Source organism: Microcaecilia unicolor, chromosome 4 (genome assembly GCF_901765095.1).
Source record: "Microcaecilia unicolor chromosome 4, aMicUni1.1, whole genome shotgun sequence".
Taxonomy (NCBI): domain Eukaryota; kingdom Metazoa; phylum Chordata; class Amphibia; order Gymnophiona; family Siphonopidae; genus Microcaecilia; species Microcaecilia unicolor.
Window position 1 is genome coordinate 361,606,504 of NC_044034.1, and position 16,628 is coordinate 361,623,131.

Consider the following 16,628-nt stretch of genomic DNA (forward strand, 5'->3'; position numbering starts at 1 on the left):
GTTGAGTAGGTTGTGAATAGATTTCAGGTGAAGAGGCAATGCATACCACAGCTGCGTACTCATGTAGGAAAAGCTGGACGCATGTGTTAGTTTGTATTTTAGACCTTTACAGCTTGGGAAGTGAAGATTTAGAAATGTGTATGCTGAACTATTAGCATTCCTAGGTGGCAAGTCAATAAGGTCTGACATGTAGGCTGGTGCATCTCCATGAATGATTTTATGAACCAGTGTGCAGACCTTGAACACAGTACGTTAACTGGAAGCCAGTGTAGCCTCTCTCTCAGGGGTTTAGCACTTTCATATTTTCTCTTTCCGAATACGAGTCTGGCTGCGGTGTTCTGGGCTGTCTGAAGTTTCTTGACGATATGCTCCTTACAGCCAGCATATAGTGCATTGCAATAGTCTAGATGACTAAGCACCATTGACTGTACCAGGTTGCGAAAAATGCCTCTTGGGAAGAAAGGTTTTAATCTTTTAAGTTTCCACATTGACTGGAACATCTTCTTGGTTACGTTCTTCATATGGCTTTCAAATGTGAGATTTCGATCAATGGTGACTCCAAGGATTTTCAGGGTGTCTAAAACAGGAAGGTGTGTTTATGGTGGTGAATTCGCTTGTGTTATATTGTGAAGTATAAGACATTGTGTTTTTTCAGCATTAAGTTTTAATTGAAAAGCATCCGCCCAAGAATGCACGATTTGGAAGCTGTGGCTGATGTCGTCCATAATTTCCATTAGATTATACCTGAACTGGATGTAAATCGTGATGTAATCTGCATATATGTATGGATTGAGGCCTTGACTGAATAACGACTTGGCTAAGAATATGGCAAGAAAAATGCAGAAACCTGCATTGTTTGCTTACGTTGCATTGCTTGGCCAGGATTGTAACTTTTTACAGTTTTCTAAAGGGAAAACAAATTGCTCAGAAGAACCTGCTCAGCAAATACTTGTGCAAAGGGTACAACATCCAAGCAAAACTCAAGTCCCACAGGGCGTTTGTGCATGAGAGTTTATTTGCACAAATTTTCCATGGCCACTTTTTCCCTTCCAAAAGGTTGCAGCAAATTAAATTCTTGGATAAATAAAAACGACTTATACGGTGTTGCGTTACTTGGAGTAGTTAATGGGACAGCAGCTCCCACTGTCGCCAGCTGGCTGGCGACCGGATAAGTTTGAATCACTTAAGAGTGCAGGAAGGAGGTACTCGACAATTCGGAAAACGGGGCGGGTAGTACAAAAAATGTTGTCAGCAACTGGATAAATGTGGATTCGAACACTTTTTGGAGTTGGCGAAACATATTCTACGCATTAATGTTGCTGGCACAAAGTGCACTGAACTCTTTGAAAATGAAAAAGAACGTTTTTGGACACCTGGGAGGACTGTCATTGAGGGCATGAAGTTTGACACTTAACCAGTGGTGTAGCAGGGGGGGCTGCCACCCGGGGCGGGGCGATTCACCGTTGCACCCCCCCCCCGGGTGCAGCACGATGATACCCCCCTCCCCGACCAGCTCCCGCACCCTACCTTTAAAAAGAATATATCGGGAGGCGAGGCGCACGTAAAAGAAATGTGGACCGGCGGGCCTTCTCTCGCTCTGTCTGTCCCGCCCTTGCGGAAATAGGAAGTTGCGTCAGCGAAGGGCGGGACAGATAGAGCGAGGGAAGACCAGACGGTCCACATTTCTTTTATGTGCAGGGCAGGCGCGAGGCGCTGCGCCTCGCGATATTCTTTTTAAAGGTAGGGTGCGGGAGCACCCCCTCCCTGAGCTGACACCCGGGGCAGACCGCAGGTCTTAAAGCCTAACTCATTTCCTGAATCTGGCCGTAATAGTTAACCATATGATGGACCATCTGTTTGAACTGGGACAGAACTGAATCTGCTTCTAATATATCAAAAGGAAATTGAGAATGAAAAATGTCATTTCCTTTTTTCTTTCTATACAGATGGGCCCAAAGATGACCAACTGATCTGTCAGTGCAGTGGCACCAAAGGGGAAGAAAAAAAAAAGAATTATTTTAGCACAGTGAGAAAACAAAAAACTCTGAAATTACCAAAATAAAAACTCATTATGTTAACCTACAAGGGTTTTAGTAAGAAAACCTGAAGAAAAACAAGAGGTCATTGAGATTTAAGATGCCATAAAATAAAACGCAAACACGGCGGTCTGGGCAGATAAAAACAGACAGATATTATTAGGCAGCACAGGAATTACTGAGTATGGGAACTGAAAAGGTTTTACATTTTTTCAAAAAGCTCTGGAAGAGTTTGTTCAATGTAAGACCCAGTCATACAACCACACACGAGACTCTCTGAATTGCTTGTTTTCATAGAAAAAGATCCTACCCATAGCTTATCTACTATTACTTCCACGAAGCTAAAATAAAAATAAAATGAAAACGGTAACGGAATTCAAACATGCGTGGGATAAGCATAAAGGAATCCTGTGCCGAAGGAATGGATCCTCAGGAGCTTAGTCAAGATCGGGAGGCGGGGCTGGTGGTTGGGAGGCAGGGATAGTGCTGGGCAGACTTATACGGTCTGTGCCAGAGCCGGTGGTGGGAGGCAGGGCTGGTGGTTGGGAGGCAGGGATAGTGCTGGGAAGACTTATATGGTCTGTGCCAGAGCCGGTGGTGGGCAGCGGGACTGGTGGTTGGGAGGCAGGGATAGTGCTGGGCAGACTTATACGGTCTGTGCCAGAGCCGGTGGTGGGAGGCAGGGCTGGTAGTTGGGAGGCGGGGATAGGGCTGGCCAAACTTATACGGTCTGTGCCAGAGCTGGTGGTGGGAGGCGGGGTTTGTGGTTGGGAGGCGGGGATAGGGCTGGCCAGACTTATACGGTCTGTGCCAGAGCTGGTGGTTGGGAGGCGGGGTTTGTGGTTGGGAGGCGGGGATAGTGCTGGGCAGACTTATACGGTCTGTGCCAGAGCCGGTGGTGGGAGGCAGGGCTGGTAGTTGGGAGGCGGGGATAGTGCTGGGCAGACTTACAGTGGTGGAAATAAGTATTTGATCCCTTGCTGATTTTGTAAGTTTGCCCACTGACAAAGACATGAGCAGCCCATAATTGAAGGGTAGGTTATTGGTAACAGTGAGAGATAGCACATCACAAATTAAATCCGGAAAATCACATTGTGGAAAGTATATGAATTTATTTGCATTCTGCAGAGGGAAATAAGTATTTGATCCCCCACCAACCAGTAAGAGATCTGGCCCCTACAGACCAGGTAGATGCTCCAAATCAACTCGTTACCTGCATGACAGACAGCTGTCGGCAATGGTCACCTGTATGAAAGACACCTGTCCACAGACTCAGTGAATCAGTCAGACTCTAACCTCTACAAAATGGCCAAGAGCAAGGAGCTGTCTAAGGATGTCAGGGACAAGATCATACACCTGCACAAGGCTGGAATGGGCTACAAAACCATCAGTAAGACGCTGGGCGAGAAGGAGACAACTGTTGGTGCCATAGTAAGAAAATGGAAGAAGTACAAAATGACTGTCAATCGCCAAAGATCTGGGGCTCCACGCAAAATCTCACCTCGTGGGGTATCCTTGATCATGAGGAAGGTTAGAAATCAGCCTACAACTACAAGGGGGGAACTTGTCAATGATCTCAAGGCAGCTGGGACCACTGTCACCACGAAAACCATTGGTAACACATTACGACATAACGGATTGCAATCCTGCAGTGCCCGCAAGGTCCCCCTGCTCCGGAAGGCACATGTGACGGCCCGTCTGAAGTTTGCCAGTGAACACCTGGATGATGCCGAGAGTGATTGGGAGAAGGTGCTGTGGTCAGATGAGACAAAAATTGAGCTCTTTGGCATGAACTCAACTCGCCGTGTTTGGAGGAAGAGAAATGCTGCCTATGACCCAAAGAACACCGTCCCCACTGTCAAGCATGGAGGTGGAAATGTTATGTTTTGGGGGTGTTTCTCTGCTAAGGGCACAGGACTACTTCACCGCATCAATGGGAGAATGGATGGGGCCATGTACCGTACAATTCTGAGTGACAACCTCCTTCCCTCCGCCAGGGCCTTAAAAATGAGTCGTGGCTGGGTCTTCCAGCACGACAATGACCCAAAACATACAGCCAAGGCAACAAAGGAGTGGCTCAGGAAGAAGCACATTAGGGTCATGGAGTGGCCTAGCCAGTCACCAGACCTTAATCCCATTGAAAACTTATGGAGGGAGCTGAAGCTGCGAGTTGCCAAGCGACAGCCCAGAACTCTTAATGATTTAGAGATGATCTGCAAAGAGGAGTGGACCAAAATTCCTCCTGACATGTGTGCAAACCTCATCATCAACTACAGAAGACGTCTGACCGCTGTGCTTGCCAACAAGGGTTTTGCCACCAAGTATTAGGTCTTGTTTGCCAGAGGGATTAAATACTTATTTCCCTCTGCAGAATGCAAATAAATTCATATACTTTCCACAATGTGATTTTCCGGATTTAATTTGTGATGTGCTATCTCTCACTGTTACCAATAACCTACCCTTCAATTATGGGCTGCTCATGTCTTTGTCAGTGGGCAAACTTACAAAATCAGCAAGGGATCAAATACTTATTTCCACCACTGTATACGGTCTGTGCCAGAGCCGGTGGTTGGGAGGCGGGGCTGGTGGTTGAGAGGCGTGGATAGTGCTGGGCAGACTTATACTGTCTGTGCCAGCCGGTGGTGGGAAGTGGGACTGGTGGTTGGGAGGTAGGGATAGTGCTGGACAGACTTGTACGGTCTGTGCCAGAGTCGGTGGTGGGAAGCAGGACTGGTGGTTGGGAGGCGGGGATAGTGCTGGGCAGACTTGTACGGTCTGTGCCAGAGCCGGTGGTTGGGAGGCGGGGCTGGTGGTTGGGAGGCGAGGATAGAGCTGGGCAGACTTATACGGTCTGTGCCAGAGCCAGTGGTTGGGAGGCGGGGCTGGTGGTTGGGAAGCTGGGATAGTGCTGGGCAGACTTGTACGGTCTGTGCCAGAGCCGGTGGTTGGGAGGCAAGGATAGAGCTGGGCAAACTTATACGGTCTGTGCCATAGCCAGTGGTTGGAAGGCGGGGCTGGTGGTTGAGAGGCGGGGATAGTGCTGGGCAGACTTATACGGTCTGTGCCAGAGCCAGTGGTTGGGAGGCGGGGCTGGTAGTTGGGAGGCGGGGATAGTGCTGGGCAGACTTATACGGTCTGTGCCAGAGCCAGTGGTTGGGAGGCGGGGCTGGTGGTTGAGAGGCGGGGATAGTGCTGGGCAGACTTATACGGTCTGTGCCCTGAAGAGCACAGGTATAAATCAAAGTAGGGTATACACAAAAAGTAGCTCATATGAGTTATCTTGTTGGGCAGACTGGATGGACCGTGCAGGTCTTTTTCTGCCGTCATCTACTATGTTACTATGTAGCATTGTACGTTTCATAAAAGCCAAAAAAAATGACAAAAAATACTGTAAAACACACCAACTTTGTAGAATCAATTGCTGCTCAGGTTAGATACAGATACATAAACATTCCTAGCGATGAAAGCTCTGAATAAGCATACCTGTCAGAGCCACCGTATGCCCTCCACCACAGCTAACCATAACCACCTTGCCAGAAATTCCAGGAACAAGCTGTGGAACCCTGTGGTTCTTCAGGTATTCAGTTGGTAAACCCAGCTTCCCATTCTCAGGTTCTCCAAATGTGTAGAGTTCACCAGTACCTGGCAAAAATGAACATTTAGAAGTGAAAGAGCGAAAATCACAAACAGCCCAGAAAGACAGGTACAAATCAAGGTAAGGTATACACATATGAGTTTATTGTGGGCAGACTAGATGGACCGTGCAGGTCTTTTTTTGCCGTCATTTACTATGTTACTATGTAACAGCACATAGTAGGAAGGAAGGGCGATTTTCAAAACTATCTGTGTAGGTAACACAGCACTTTGAGGGAACTAGCTTTTTTGAAAACTGCCCCAGCTTACATGCGTGTAAAAGTAAACAATGGGCAAATAATTTTACCCTCACTAGGGGACAAGCACTCCTGAAGGCAGGGTGGGCTAGAGTTTGATAATGTGCATGTACTTTGGGATTTTCCAAAACTGCCTGTGCTATTTTACTCGGGGTGGGGGGAGGGGGATAACTTGTGCAAAAAAGGTGAGGAGATGTGCGTGTACTTTGTCTCTGAGAACTGGTGGAAGGTCCACAGGTAAAAATTCCATGGACTTTACAGAAATGTGGGCAGTTCAGATACTTCGTCATATTTACACTTTTTCCCTGTCTTATTCTCAAGCTTGACAAGGAGGACTAACTCTTTATTCTCATGGTCCCATGTATGAACCAGCCATCGATGACATGCCCTACCTACTCTAGAAGTTGTTCAACGAACGTTTATACACGAAAAACACACCAAAAGTGAATTTCATCACCATATTTCATTTATAAGCAAACTGCTAACAGCACAAAACCTTTGAGGAAATTAGAAAAAAAAAAAAAAGACTCCAGCTGTATTTTTTTTTATACATTAATAGGCATGATCTCTGCTATGCCTATCAAATATACACATAAAATAGCAACCAATAAAAGCAGTTTCAGCTCAATGTGTACCATCAATGACAGTACCAGAATTAAAGCCCTAATGTCAGGAGCTTAGCCTAGAATGGGTGGCAGAGCTGGTGGTTGGGAGGCGGGGCTAGTGCTGGGCAGACTTATACGGTCTGTGCCAGAACCGGTGGTGGGAGGTGGGGCTGGTGGTTGGGAGGCGGGGCTAGTGCTGGGCAGACTTATACGGTCTGTGCCGGGGCTGGTGGTGGGAGGCAGGGATAGTGCTGGGCAGACTTATACGGTCTGTGCCAGAGCCTGTGGTGGGAGGCAGGGTTGGTGGTTGGGAGGCGGGGCTAGTGCTGGGCAGACTTATACGGTCTGTGCCAGAGCCGGTGGTGGGAGGCAGGGTTGGTGGTTGGGAGGCGGGGATAGTGCTGGGCAGGCTTATACGGTCTGTGCCAGAGCTGGTGGTGGGAGGCAGGGTTGGTGGTTGGGAGGCGGGGATAGTGCTGGGCAGACTTATACGGTCTGTGCCAGAGCCAGTGGTGGGAGGCAGGGATAGTGCTGGGCAGACTTATACAGTCTGTGCCAGAGCCGGTAGTTGGGAGGCGGGGCTGGTGGTTGGGAGGAGGGGATAGTGCTGGGCAGACTTATACGGTCTGTGCCAGAACCGGTGGTGGGAGGCAGGGTTGGTGGTTGGGAGGCGGGGATAGTGCTGGGCAGGCTTATACGGTCTGTGCCAGAGCTGGTGGTGGGAGGCAGGGTTGGTGGTTGGGAGACGGGGATAGTGCTGGGCAGACTTATACGGTCTGTGCCAGAGCCAGTGGTGGGAGGCAGGGATAGTGCTGGGCAGACTTATACAGTCTGTGCCAGAGCCGGTGGTTGGGAGGCGGGGCTGGTGGTTGGGAGGAGGGGATAGTGCTGGGCAGACTTATATGGTCTGTGCCAGAGCCGGTGGTTGGGAGGCAGGGATAGTGCTGGGCAGACTTATACGGTCTGTGCCCTGAAGAGAACAGTACAAATAAAAAAGTAGCACATATGAATTTATCTTCTTGGGCAGACTGAATGGACCGTGCAGGTCTTTTTCTGCCGTCATCTACTATGTTACTATGTCACACTGGGGGTAATATTCAGCCTGTGGCGTTAAGTGGTTTATAAGTCACTCACAGCCTTTTTGCTGTCTTAACTTTATGACCTTACTTAGACGGTTAACAGGCCAATTATCGCCACTAACCAGCTAAGTCACGGCTCTGGCCAAACTCCACCACCAGACTGCACCTAACCTAGCCGGTTAGGGAATGGTCAATTAGTGGTAATATTCAGCAGTCCTACTGGGTTAAGTGTCGCTGAATATCAGTGACCTGTCAGTTCAGAGGGGTTTAACTAGGCAGGACCCTCTCCTGCCCCGTTAAACCCCTTGAATACCTACCTCAGTGAATTCTCCTAATGGTAGTATGTACTACATTTTAGCCTTGCCATTGTGGCTTCACCTGTTGGAATATGGCTAAAAACATAGACGGTATCGTCTCTCGGATCCCTAACACACCTGCTCTAACTTGTACAGCATTTCCAAATCCATTCAGGCAGATATTTTTATGCGTGTAACTATGCAATCTGAAAGCAGACCTCCCTGGGTGAGACTATAAACTACTACTATTACTTAACATTTCTAGAGCGCTACTAGGGTTACGCAGCGCTGTACAGTTTAACAAAGAAGGACAGTCCCTGCTCAAAGGAGCTTACAATCTAATGGACAAAATGTGCGGTCAATGTGTAGTTCCACAATCAACCAATTTTTAGTCACATTTAGAGGTGGCATTCCAGGAGCATTTAGGTCAGGGCAGAAGATGTACTGACCAGTGGCATAGCTATGGGGGGCCACGGGGGCCCGGGCCCCCCCCCCCCCCTCAAATTTGCTCTAAGCTCTGGTTTGGCTGGCAGGGGTCTCCAACCGCTGCCAACTGAAGCCTTTCATCCAGGGCTGGTCTCTGGCCCCGCAGCATAGCCTGCCCTGATCTTTGCTCTTCCTTCCCCTCACGTCCGGCACACTCGTTTTAAAGCGCGCCAGACTATGAGGGGAAGAGAAAGCAAAGAGCAGGGCAGGCAATGCGGCGGTGCCGGAGACCAGCACTGGATGAAGGGTTCAACTGGTGGGGGTTGGGGACCCCCGCCAGCAAAGTTATGTACAGCAGCGGGGAGCAGAAGGGTGGCGGGGAGGGGGGGGTGGCGGTGGTGAGGCGGTGGACCAAAATGTGCCCCCCCCCCCATCTCGAGATCTGGCTACATTTTTAAAACTGTGTGTATTATTTTCCATTAAAAAAGGACCCCACCTCAAAATAAAAAACAAATGGGCACAAAAGTGAATGTACTTCAGCTTTCATGACTAGGTAAAAAGTGCCTGTCAAATCATAAGTACATACAGTGGTGGAAATAAGTATTTGATCCCTTGCTGATTTTGTAAGTTTGCCCACTGACAAAGACATGAGCAGCCCATAATTGAAGGGTAGGTTATTGGTAACAGTGAGAGATAGCACATCACAAATTAAATCCGGAAAATCACATTGTGGAAAGTATATGAATTTATTTGCATTCTGCAGAGGGAAATAAGTATTTGATCCCCCACCAACCAGTAAGAGATCTGGCCCCTACAGACCAGGTAGATGCTCCAAATCAACTCGTTACCTGCATGACAGACAGCTGTCGGCAATGGTCACCTGTATGAAAGACACCTGTCCACAGACTCAGTGAATCAGTCAGACTCTAACCTCTACAAAATGGCCAAGAGCAAGGAGCTGTCTAAGGATGTCAGGGACAAGATCATACACCTGCACAAGGCTGGAATGGGCTACAAAACCATCAGTAAGACGCTGGGCGAGAAGGAGACAACTGTTGGTGCCATAGTAAGAAAATGGAAGAAGTACAAAATGACTGTCAATCGCCAAAGATCTGGGGCTCCACGCAAAATCTCACCTCGTGGGGTATCCTTGATCATGAGGAAGGTTAGAAATCAGCCTACAACTACAAGGGGGGAACTTGTCAATGATCTCAAGGCAGCTGGGACCACTGTCACCACGAAAACCATTGGTAACACATTACGACATAACGGATTGCAATCCTGCAGTGCCCGCAAGGTCCCCCTGCTCCGGAAGGCACATGTGACGGCCCGTCTGAAGTTTGCCAGTGAACACCTGGATGATGCCGAGAGTGATTGGGAGAAGGTGCTGTGGTCAGATGAGACAAAAATTGAGCTCTTTGGCATGAACTCAACTCGCCGTGTTTGGAGGAAGAGAAATGCTGCCTATGACCCAAAGAACACCGTCCCCACTGTCAAGCATGGAGGTGGAAATGTTATGTTTTGGGGGTGTTTCTCTGCTAAGGGCACAGGACTACTTCACCGCATCAATGGGAGAATGGATGGGGCCATGTACCGTACAATTCTGAGTGACAACCTCCTTCCCTCCGCCAGGGCCTTAAAAATGGGTCGTGGCTGGGTCTTCCAGCACGACAATGACCCAAAACATACAGCCAAGGCAACAAAGGAGTGGCTCAGGAAGAAGCACATTAGGGTCATGGAGTGGCCTAGCCAGTCACCAGACCTTAATCCCATTGAAAACTTATGGAGGGAGCTGAAGCTGCGAGTTGCCAAGCGACAGCCCAGAACTCTTAATGATTTAGAGATGATCTGCAAAGAGGAGTGGACCAAAATTCCTTCTGACATGTGTGCAAACCTCATCATCAACTACAGAAGACGTCTGACCGCTGTGCTTGCCAACAAGGGTTTTGCCACCAAGTATTAGGTCTTGTTTGCCAGAGGGATTAAATACTTATTTCCCTCTGCAGAATGCAAATAAATTCATATACTTTCCACAATGTGATTTTCCGGATTTAATTTGTGATGTGCTATCTCTCACTGTTACCAATAACCTACCCTTCAATTATGGGCTGCTCATGTCTTTGTCAGTGGGCAAACTTACAAAATCAGCAAGGGATCAAATACTTATTTCCACCACTGTAAGTACATAAGTAATGCCATACTGGGAAAAGACCAAGGGTCCATCGAGCCCAGCATCCTGTCCACGACAGCAGCCAATCCAGGCCAAGGGCACCTGGCAAGCTTCCCAAACGTACAAACATTCTATACATGTTATTGCTGGAATTTTGGATTTTTCCAAGTCCGTTTAGTAGCGGTTTATGGACTTGTCCTTTAGGAATCCGTCCAACCCCTTTTTAAACTCTACTAAGCTAACCGCCTTCACCACTTTCTCCGGCAACGAATTCCAGAGTTTAATTACACGTTGGGTGAAGAAAACTTTTCTCCGATTTGTTTTAAATTTACTATACTGTAGTTTCATCGCATGCCCCCTAGTCCTAGTATTTTTGGAAAGCGTGAACAGACGCTTCACATCCACCTGTTCCACTCCACTCATTATTTTATATACCTCTATCATGTCTCCCCTCAGCCGTCTCTTCTCCAAGCTGTATAGCCCTAGCCTCCTTAGTCTTTCTTCATAGGGAAGTCGTCCCATCCCTGCTATCATTTTAGTCGCCCTTCGCTGCACCTTTTCCAATTCTACTATATCTTTCTTGAGATGCGGCGACCAGAATTGAACACAATACTCAAGGTGCGGTCGCACCATGGAGCGATACAACGGCATTATAACATCCTCACACCTGTTTTCCATACCTTTCCTAATAATACCCAACATTCTATTCGCTTTCTTAGCCGCAGCAGCACACTGAGCAGAAGGTTTCAGTGTGTTATCGACGACGACACCCAGATCCCTTTCTTGGTCCGTAACTCCTAACGTGGAACCTTGCATGACGTAGCTATAATTCGGGTTCTTTTTTCCCACATGCATCACCTTGCACTTGCTCACATTAAACATCATCTGCCATTTAGCCGCCCAGTCTCCCAGTCTCGTAAGGTCCTCTTGTAATTTTTCACAATCCTGTCGCGATTTAACGACTTTGAATAACTTTGTGTCATCAGCAAATTTAATTACCTCGCTAGTTACTCCCATCTCTAAATTATTTATAAATATATTAAAAAGCAGCGGTCCTAGCACGGACCCCTGAGGAACCCCACTAACTACCCTTCTCCATTGTGAATACTGCCCATTTAACCCCACTCTCTGTTTCCTATCCTTCAACCAGTTTTTAATCCACAATAGGACATTTCCTCCTATCCCATGACCCTCCAATTTCCTCTGTAGCCTTTCATGAGGTACCTTGTCAAACGCCTTTTGAAAATCCAGATACACAATATCAACCGACTCCCCTTTGTCCACATGTTTGTTCACTCCTTCAAAGAATTGAAGTAAATTGGTCAGGCAATCTGACCCAGTATGAACAAATCTGAAAACTGCCCCATAATTGTAACTATTTAAGAAGGGAGCGGGCACCGATACGGCCTTACTTTGCTTGGATAAGGAACAAAAGCTTACCCCACTCTGAACTACACCTCAGTTTAGCAGGCTCAAAAGCTAAATCCCACCTCTCCGTTAAGCAAGCTGCTTCCTGGCACCTTTCCTCAGGTCTGAGGTGCTTAAAGACAAAGGCCATTGAAACCTTCCTATTGATCTCACACAGCTCAGAGAAAAAAGTGACAGCATGATATAATGACCGTCTTAGAACCACTCGCACTTACCTTTATGTTAAATTTTCAAAGGCCTGACAAACAAAACAAGACTGTAAGGGGACCAACTGCAGCTCTAAAAGTTCTGTGACAGACATCATGCTGCCATAGATTGCATTATGACATTTATCAAATTCTACTCTAAATATGTGCATTGCTTTTAAATATGGACAGAATTTTAAAATCAAATCTTATTAGGAAAAAGTGTATCTTTACTAGTCAACTAATTTGTTGGGTTTTCTTTGATTAATAACACTAGTAAAAAAAGGCCCGTTTCTGGAGCCAATGAAACGGGCGCTAGCAAGGCTTTTCTCTGGCCCCCCCACCCAACGCACCTTCGTTGTTAGTGACGGCATTGGGAGCGTGGTCGCCGTCGATGTGTGACTCTGCCCCCCCCCCACGTAACGCACCTTCATCGTCAGTGACGCAATTGCGCCGCCCTGGCCGCTGTCAATGTGAGTGAATTGCTCCGCCCTCAGCGTCATAACGTTTGACGCGAGGGCGGTGCCCCGAGACTGTTTTTCGTGGCTTCAGAGCTTCGAACTTACGAACCTTGGCTTCAGTGACGTCAGACAATAGAACGTTGAGGGTGAGTTTTATATATATACCCTAGTAAAAGAGGCCCGTTTCTGGAGCAAATGAAACGGGCGCTAGCAAGGTTTTCCTCCCCAACACCCCCCTTCTCCCTCCCTCCCTCCCTTCTTCCCTACCTACCTACCTGCCGACCTCTTCGTCGTTCTGACGCCATTGCTCCGCACCTCCTGAACGCACCGTATGCCATTGCTCTGCCCTCGACGTCATCACGTTTGACGCGAGGGCGGGGCCCCGAGACTTGGCGATTTCGGTGGCTTCACCACCACGAACCCTTCGAACCCGTCTTGAAGGAAGTGACGTCAGTGGCTTGGCTTCACTGACGTCAGTGTCTTCAGAACGTTGAGGGTGAGTTTTATTATATAGGATATAGATACCATGCTAAAATCCTGTACTTCAGTGCTGGCCATAACGAACATGAAGTATATCTGTTTGTGCTCGTAACAATAAAATCATGATTTCATGGGGTACCACAACATTTATACTGAACAAAGCACAGTGAACTTACCCTTAACAGTAGCAGAAACAAACTTTATAAAGGACTCAGCATGAGTCTCCACTGCTTGATTCACATCAATATGATGACGATTTTGTATACAACCACCCTTCCCTTCTCTCCCCTGGTTTCCCTGAGCCTTTCGTCCCTTCCCCATCCTCTCCTTTATTTCTAACATAGGTTTATTGTTGTACTAGTAAAAAAGCCCCGTTTCTGATGCAAATGAAACGGGGGCTAGCAAGGTTTTCTTCTGTGTGCATGTGGGAGTGTGTGTGTCCCTGCCCTCTGCCCTCTCTCCCTTCCCCTGTGCTGTCTGTCCCCTCCCCCCTCGGAGTCGAGTCCTTCAGTGTTAAGTTTCCTGCTGTGCTGTGTTACAGAGATAGTGAGGGCTGCTGCCCTCTCTCCCCTCCCCCCCTCTGAGTCCTTCACTGTTACAGAGACAGCGATTTGATTTCGTGGTTTGCTGTGTTTTCCTTCACTGTTTGTGTTACAGAGAGAGCGAGGGTGGGGCAGACACTCATGGGGAAACCGGATATCTCTCCCCCTTCACACTTCCAGCTGGAGGCTTCATTTAGAACGTTGGTGGTGCCTTTTATATATAGAGATTAGCTTAATTTACTGCTTTGACCTCCGCTTTTGCGGTGCGATGTAAGCCACATTCAGCCTGACACAGTTGGGAAAATGTGGGGTATAAATGAGGTAATAAATAAATAAAATTGTAGACGATATAAAGGCAGTTCTATAACTGAGACCATGCAGTTGCTTGTGCCTTGCACACATAAGTGCATAGAAAAGGGTCACACAAATAAGTGAATACTTAAGTGCTACAGAACGTAACTGCCAGGGGGTGTACACCAGTGGCGTAGCTACATGGGGCCAGTGGGGTCTGGGCCCCCATAGATTTGGCCCTGGACCCCCCACCCCCACCGCCAACCCTCCCCCGCCGTCACCGTGGGCTACCTTTGCTGGCGGGGGACCCCAATCCCCGCCAGCCGAGGAGGTCCTCTTCTTCCTCCATAGGCTTCATCTGTTTCTGACGTCCTGCACGTTGTACGTGCAGGACGTCAGACTCGCAGAAACAGAACGAAGCGTTGCAGATCAGCCAGCAACGGACGTCAGACTCGCAGAAACAGAACGAAGCGTTGCAAATCAGCCAGCAACGGACGTCAGACTCGCAGAAACAGAACGAAGCGTTGCAGATCAGCCAGCAACGGACGTCAGACTCGCAGAAACAGAACGAAGCCTTCGCGGGAAGAAGAGGACCTCCTCGGCTGGCGGGGATTGGTAGCCCATGGCGACGGCGGGTTGGCAGCAGGAGGGGGGGGTCGGTGGCAGCGGGGGGGGGGGGCCTAAAATGTGCCCCCTCACCTCGGGCTCTGGCCCCACCCCCTCCCGCCGAAGTCTGGCTACGTCCCTGGTGCACACAACTTACAGAATACTGTAAATTACACGTGTTGCATACTGTACAGCCATGCCCAATTTACATCTGGCGTAAATGGGGGCCTACACCGAGGCATGCCAATGGGGGTTTACGCTATTATTCTAGAATGGAATCTGGGCATCCAGACACTGGTATAGAATATGTGCCCTTTGTGCAGCACCCAATTATTGAACTGCCCCCCCCTCCATCAGACACAAATTTCCAGTAACACATCCTATAACAGACATTCTCCTCTATGGTTTTTTTTTGTTTCTTTGTGTTGGCACCGAAACAGAATGCATTTGAAAAATATTCCCAATCTTACATGTTACAAACGCTGAATGGTAATAGCCACAGGAGACCCAAGAGACCTGCTTGCCAATATTCACTTGTTGAGGAGTGCAGACGTTGGTGTCATTGGCCTGGCCGATCTGGCCTTCACAATTGTCGCCCCACATGAAAAGCTTCCCATCCACTAGAATGAAAAGTCAGGAGACATTTGTGATTGCACCATCACTACTGAGAGACAGCAGACTGATCAATGAAAAATGAAAGGTATTTAAACTCTGGGCAAATAAAACAGTTTTAAGCAAATAGGCAGGTGCTGTTTTAAAACAAAATCAACAATAAAGTTAAGCTAGCATTTAGCAGGCTCTCAAGTTCAAAGTACTAGGCACAGATTGGAGCAGGAGAAACAAGGTAAAGGTTTTAAATTGGAGCATTCGTTAGGCTGGCCACTGCACAATGCAGCACAGGATAGCAGAGCCTGCATGTAGACAGATGAACTTGCACTACAGAAGGAAGGGGGAGGAAAAGGTAACATGATTCTTGCAGTCATATGAATAGTGAACAGCCTTCCCCCTTTGGCTGAAAAGCAATCAGGGCCGCCGAGGGGGGGGGGGGCAGAGGGGACAAAATTCCCAGCGCCACAGTCCCCTCTACCCGCCCACCACCGGGCTGGGCCACCCTGAATTCAAATCATAGCGCCTCACCTCGACCTGTGTGAAAGAAGTGCAGCAGCGGCAGTCTGCAGATCGCCTCCCTTCGGGCCTTCCCTCCCTGTGTCCCGCCCTCGTCTGCCGTAACTTGCATGACGGCGGGACACAGGAAGGGAAGGCCCGAAGGGAGGCGATCTGCAGACTGCCACGCTTCTTTCACACGGAGTGAGGTCGAGGTGAGGCGCTATGATTTGAATTCAGGGGGGCCTGGCCCAGTCTCTTGGCTGCCCTGAAAGCAATTAATCCCAAACAATGGGGATACAACAAACACAAACTCATTCTAGGCTCACTGATGTGGGAGGATACAATTCCGAGTTCAAAAATACTGTCAGTGCTTGGGTATGTTTAACATCACAGAGGGATCCTCAATATCTCAGTGAATTAATGTTCAACAATTCTCTAACCCACTTTGTGAGTGTTTGTTTAGAGGAGGAAAAAGACCTCATAAAAATGTGGCAAAAATCGCACTAGACCTACTTAATCACAGTGTCGATAAACAACTTACACACAGTTAAAACAGTAATCATCAGTCAAAAAAAACCCCTCCATGCTGTATAAAGTGCCCAAAATCCAAAAATCATTCAACCGCAGTGTCACTTCTTCCTGCTAAGACCGCACGATCATGTTCCGGGACGTTGTAGTCACTAAGATAAGTGTCTATTATCAATTTTGTATTGCACTTTGCCAAATATAATATTTTCAAGATTTGTTACATTTGTACCCCACGTTTTCCCACCTATTTCCAGGCTCAATGTGGCTTACATAATACCGTAAAGGCGTTCGCCAGTCGGTTGATAACAAATACAAGGTTGTATTGTGGTCGAATGAGGTAGGTGTGTGTCAGGCACCGTGAAGGTCGAAGGGAATAAAGATTGCATATTTTCCAGTACGATCATTGGTTGTGCTGTGTTGCTGGGTGTGGGGATTTACGTTGGATTGGTGGGATAGGGCTTTTTGAAGAGGTGAGTTTTTAGTGATTTCCTGAAGTTT

The 16,628-nt window shown here is 48.0% G+C and overlaps 1 protein-coding gene across 1 annotated transcript in view; it reads right to left on the reverse strand.

Moving 5' to 3' along the window:
• The window catches only part of RPGR (retinitis pigmentosa GTPase regulator), a 191,291-nt gene that overhangs the window by 117,774 nt on the left and 56,889 nt on the right, over positions 1–16,628 (reverse strand). The window contains exons 6-7 of the mRNA XM_030202330.1: positions 14,966–15,115; positions 5,520–5,678 (exon numbers count right to left, since the gene is read on the reverse strand). Of these exons, the coding sequence (XP_030058190.1) occupies positions 5,520–5,678; positions 14,966–15,115 (309 nt within the window). The remainder of the gene's footprint in view (positions 1–5,519; positions 5,679–14,965; positions 15,116–16,628) is intronic.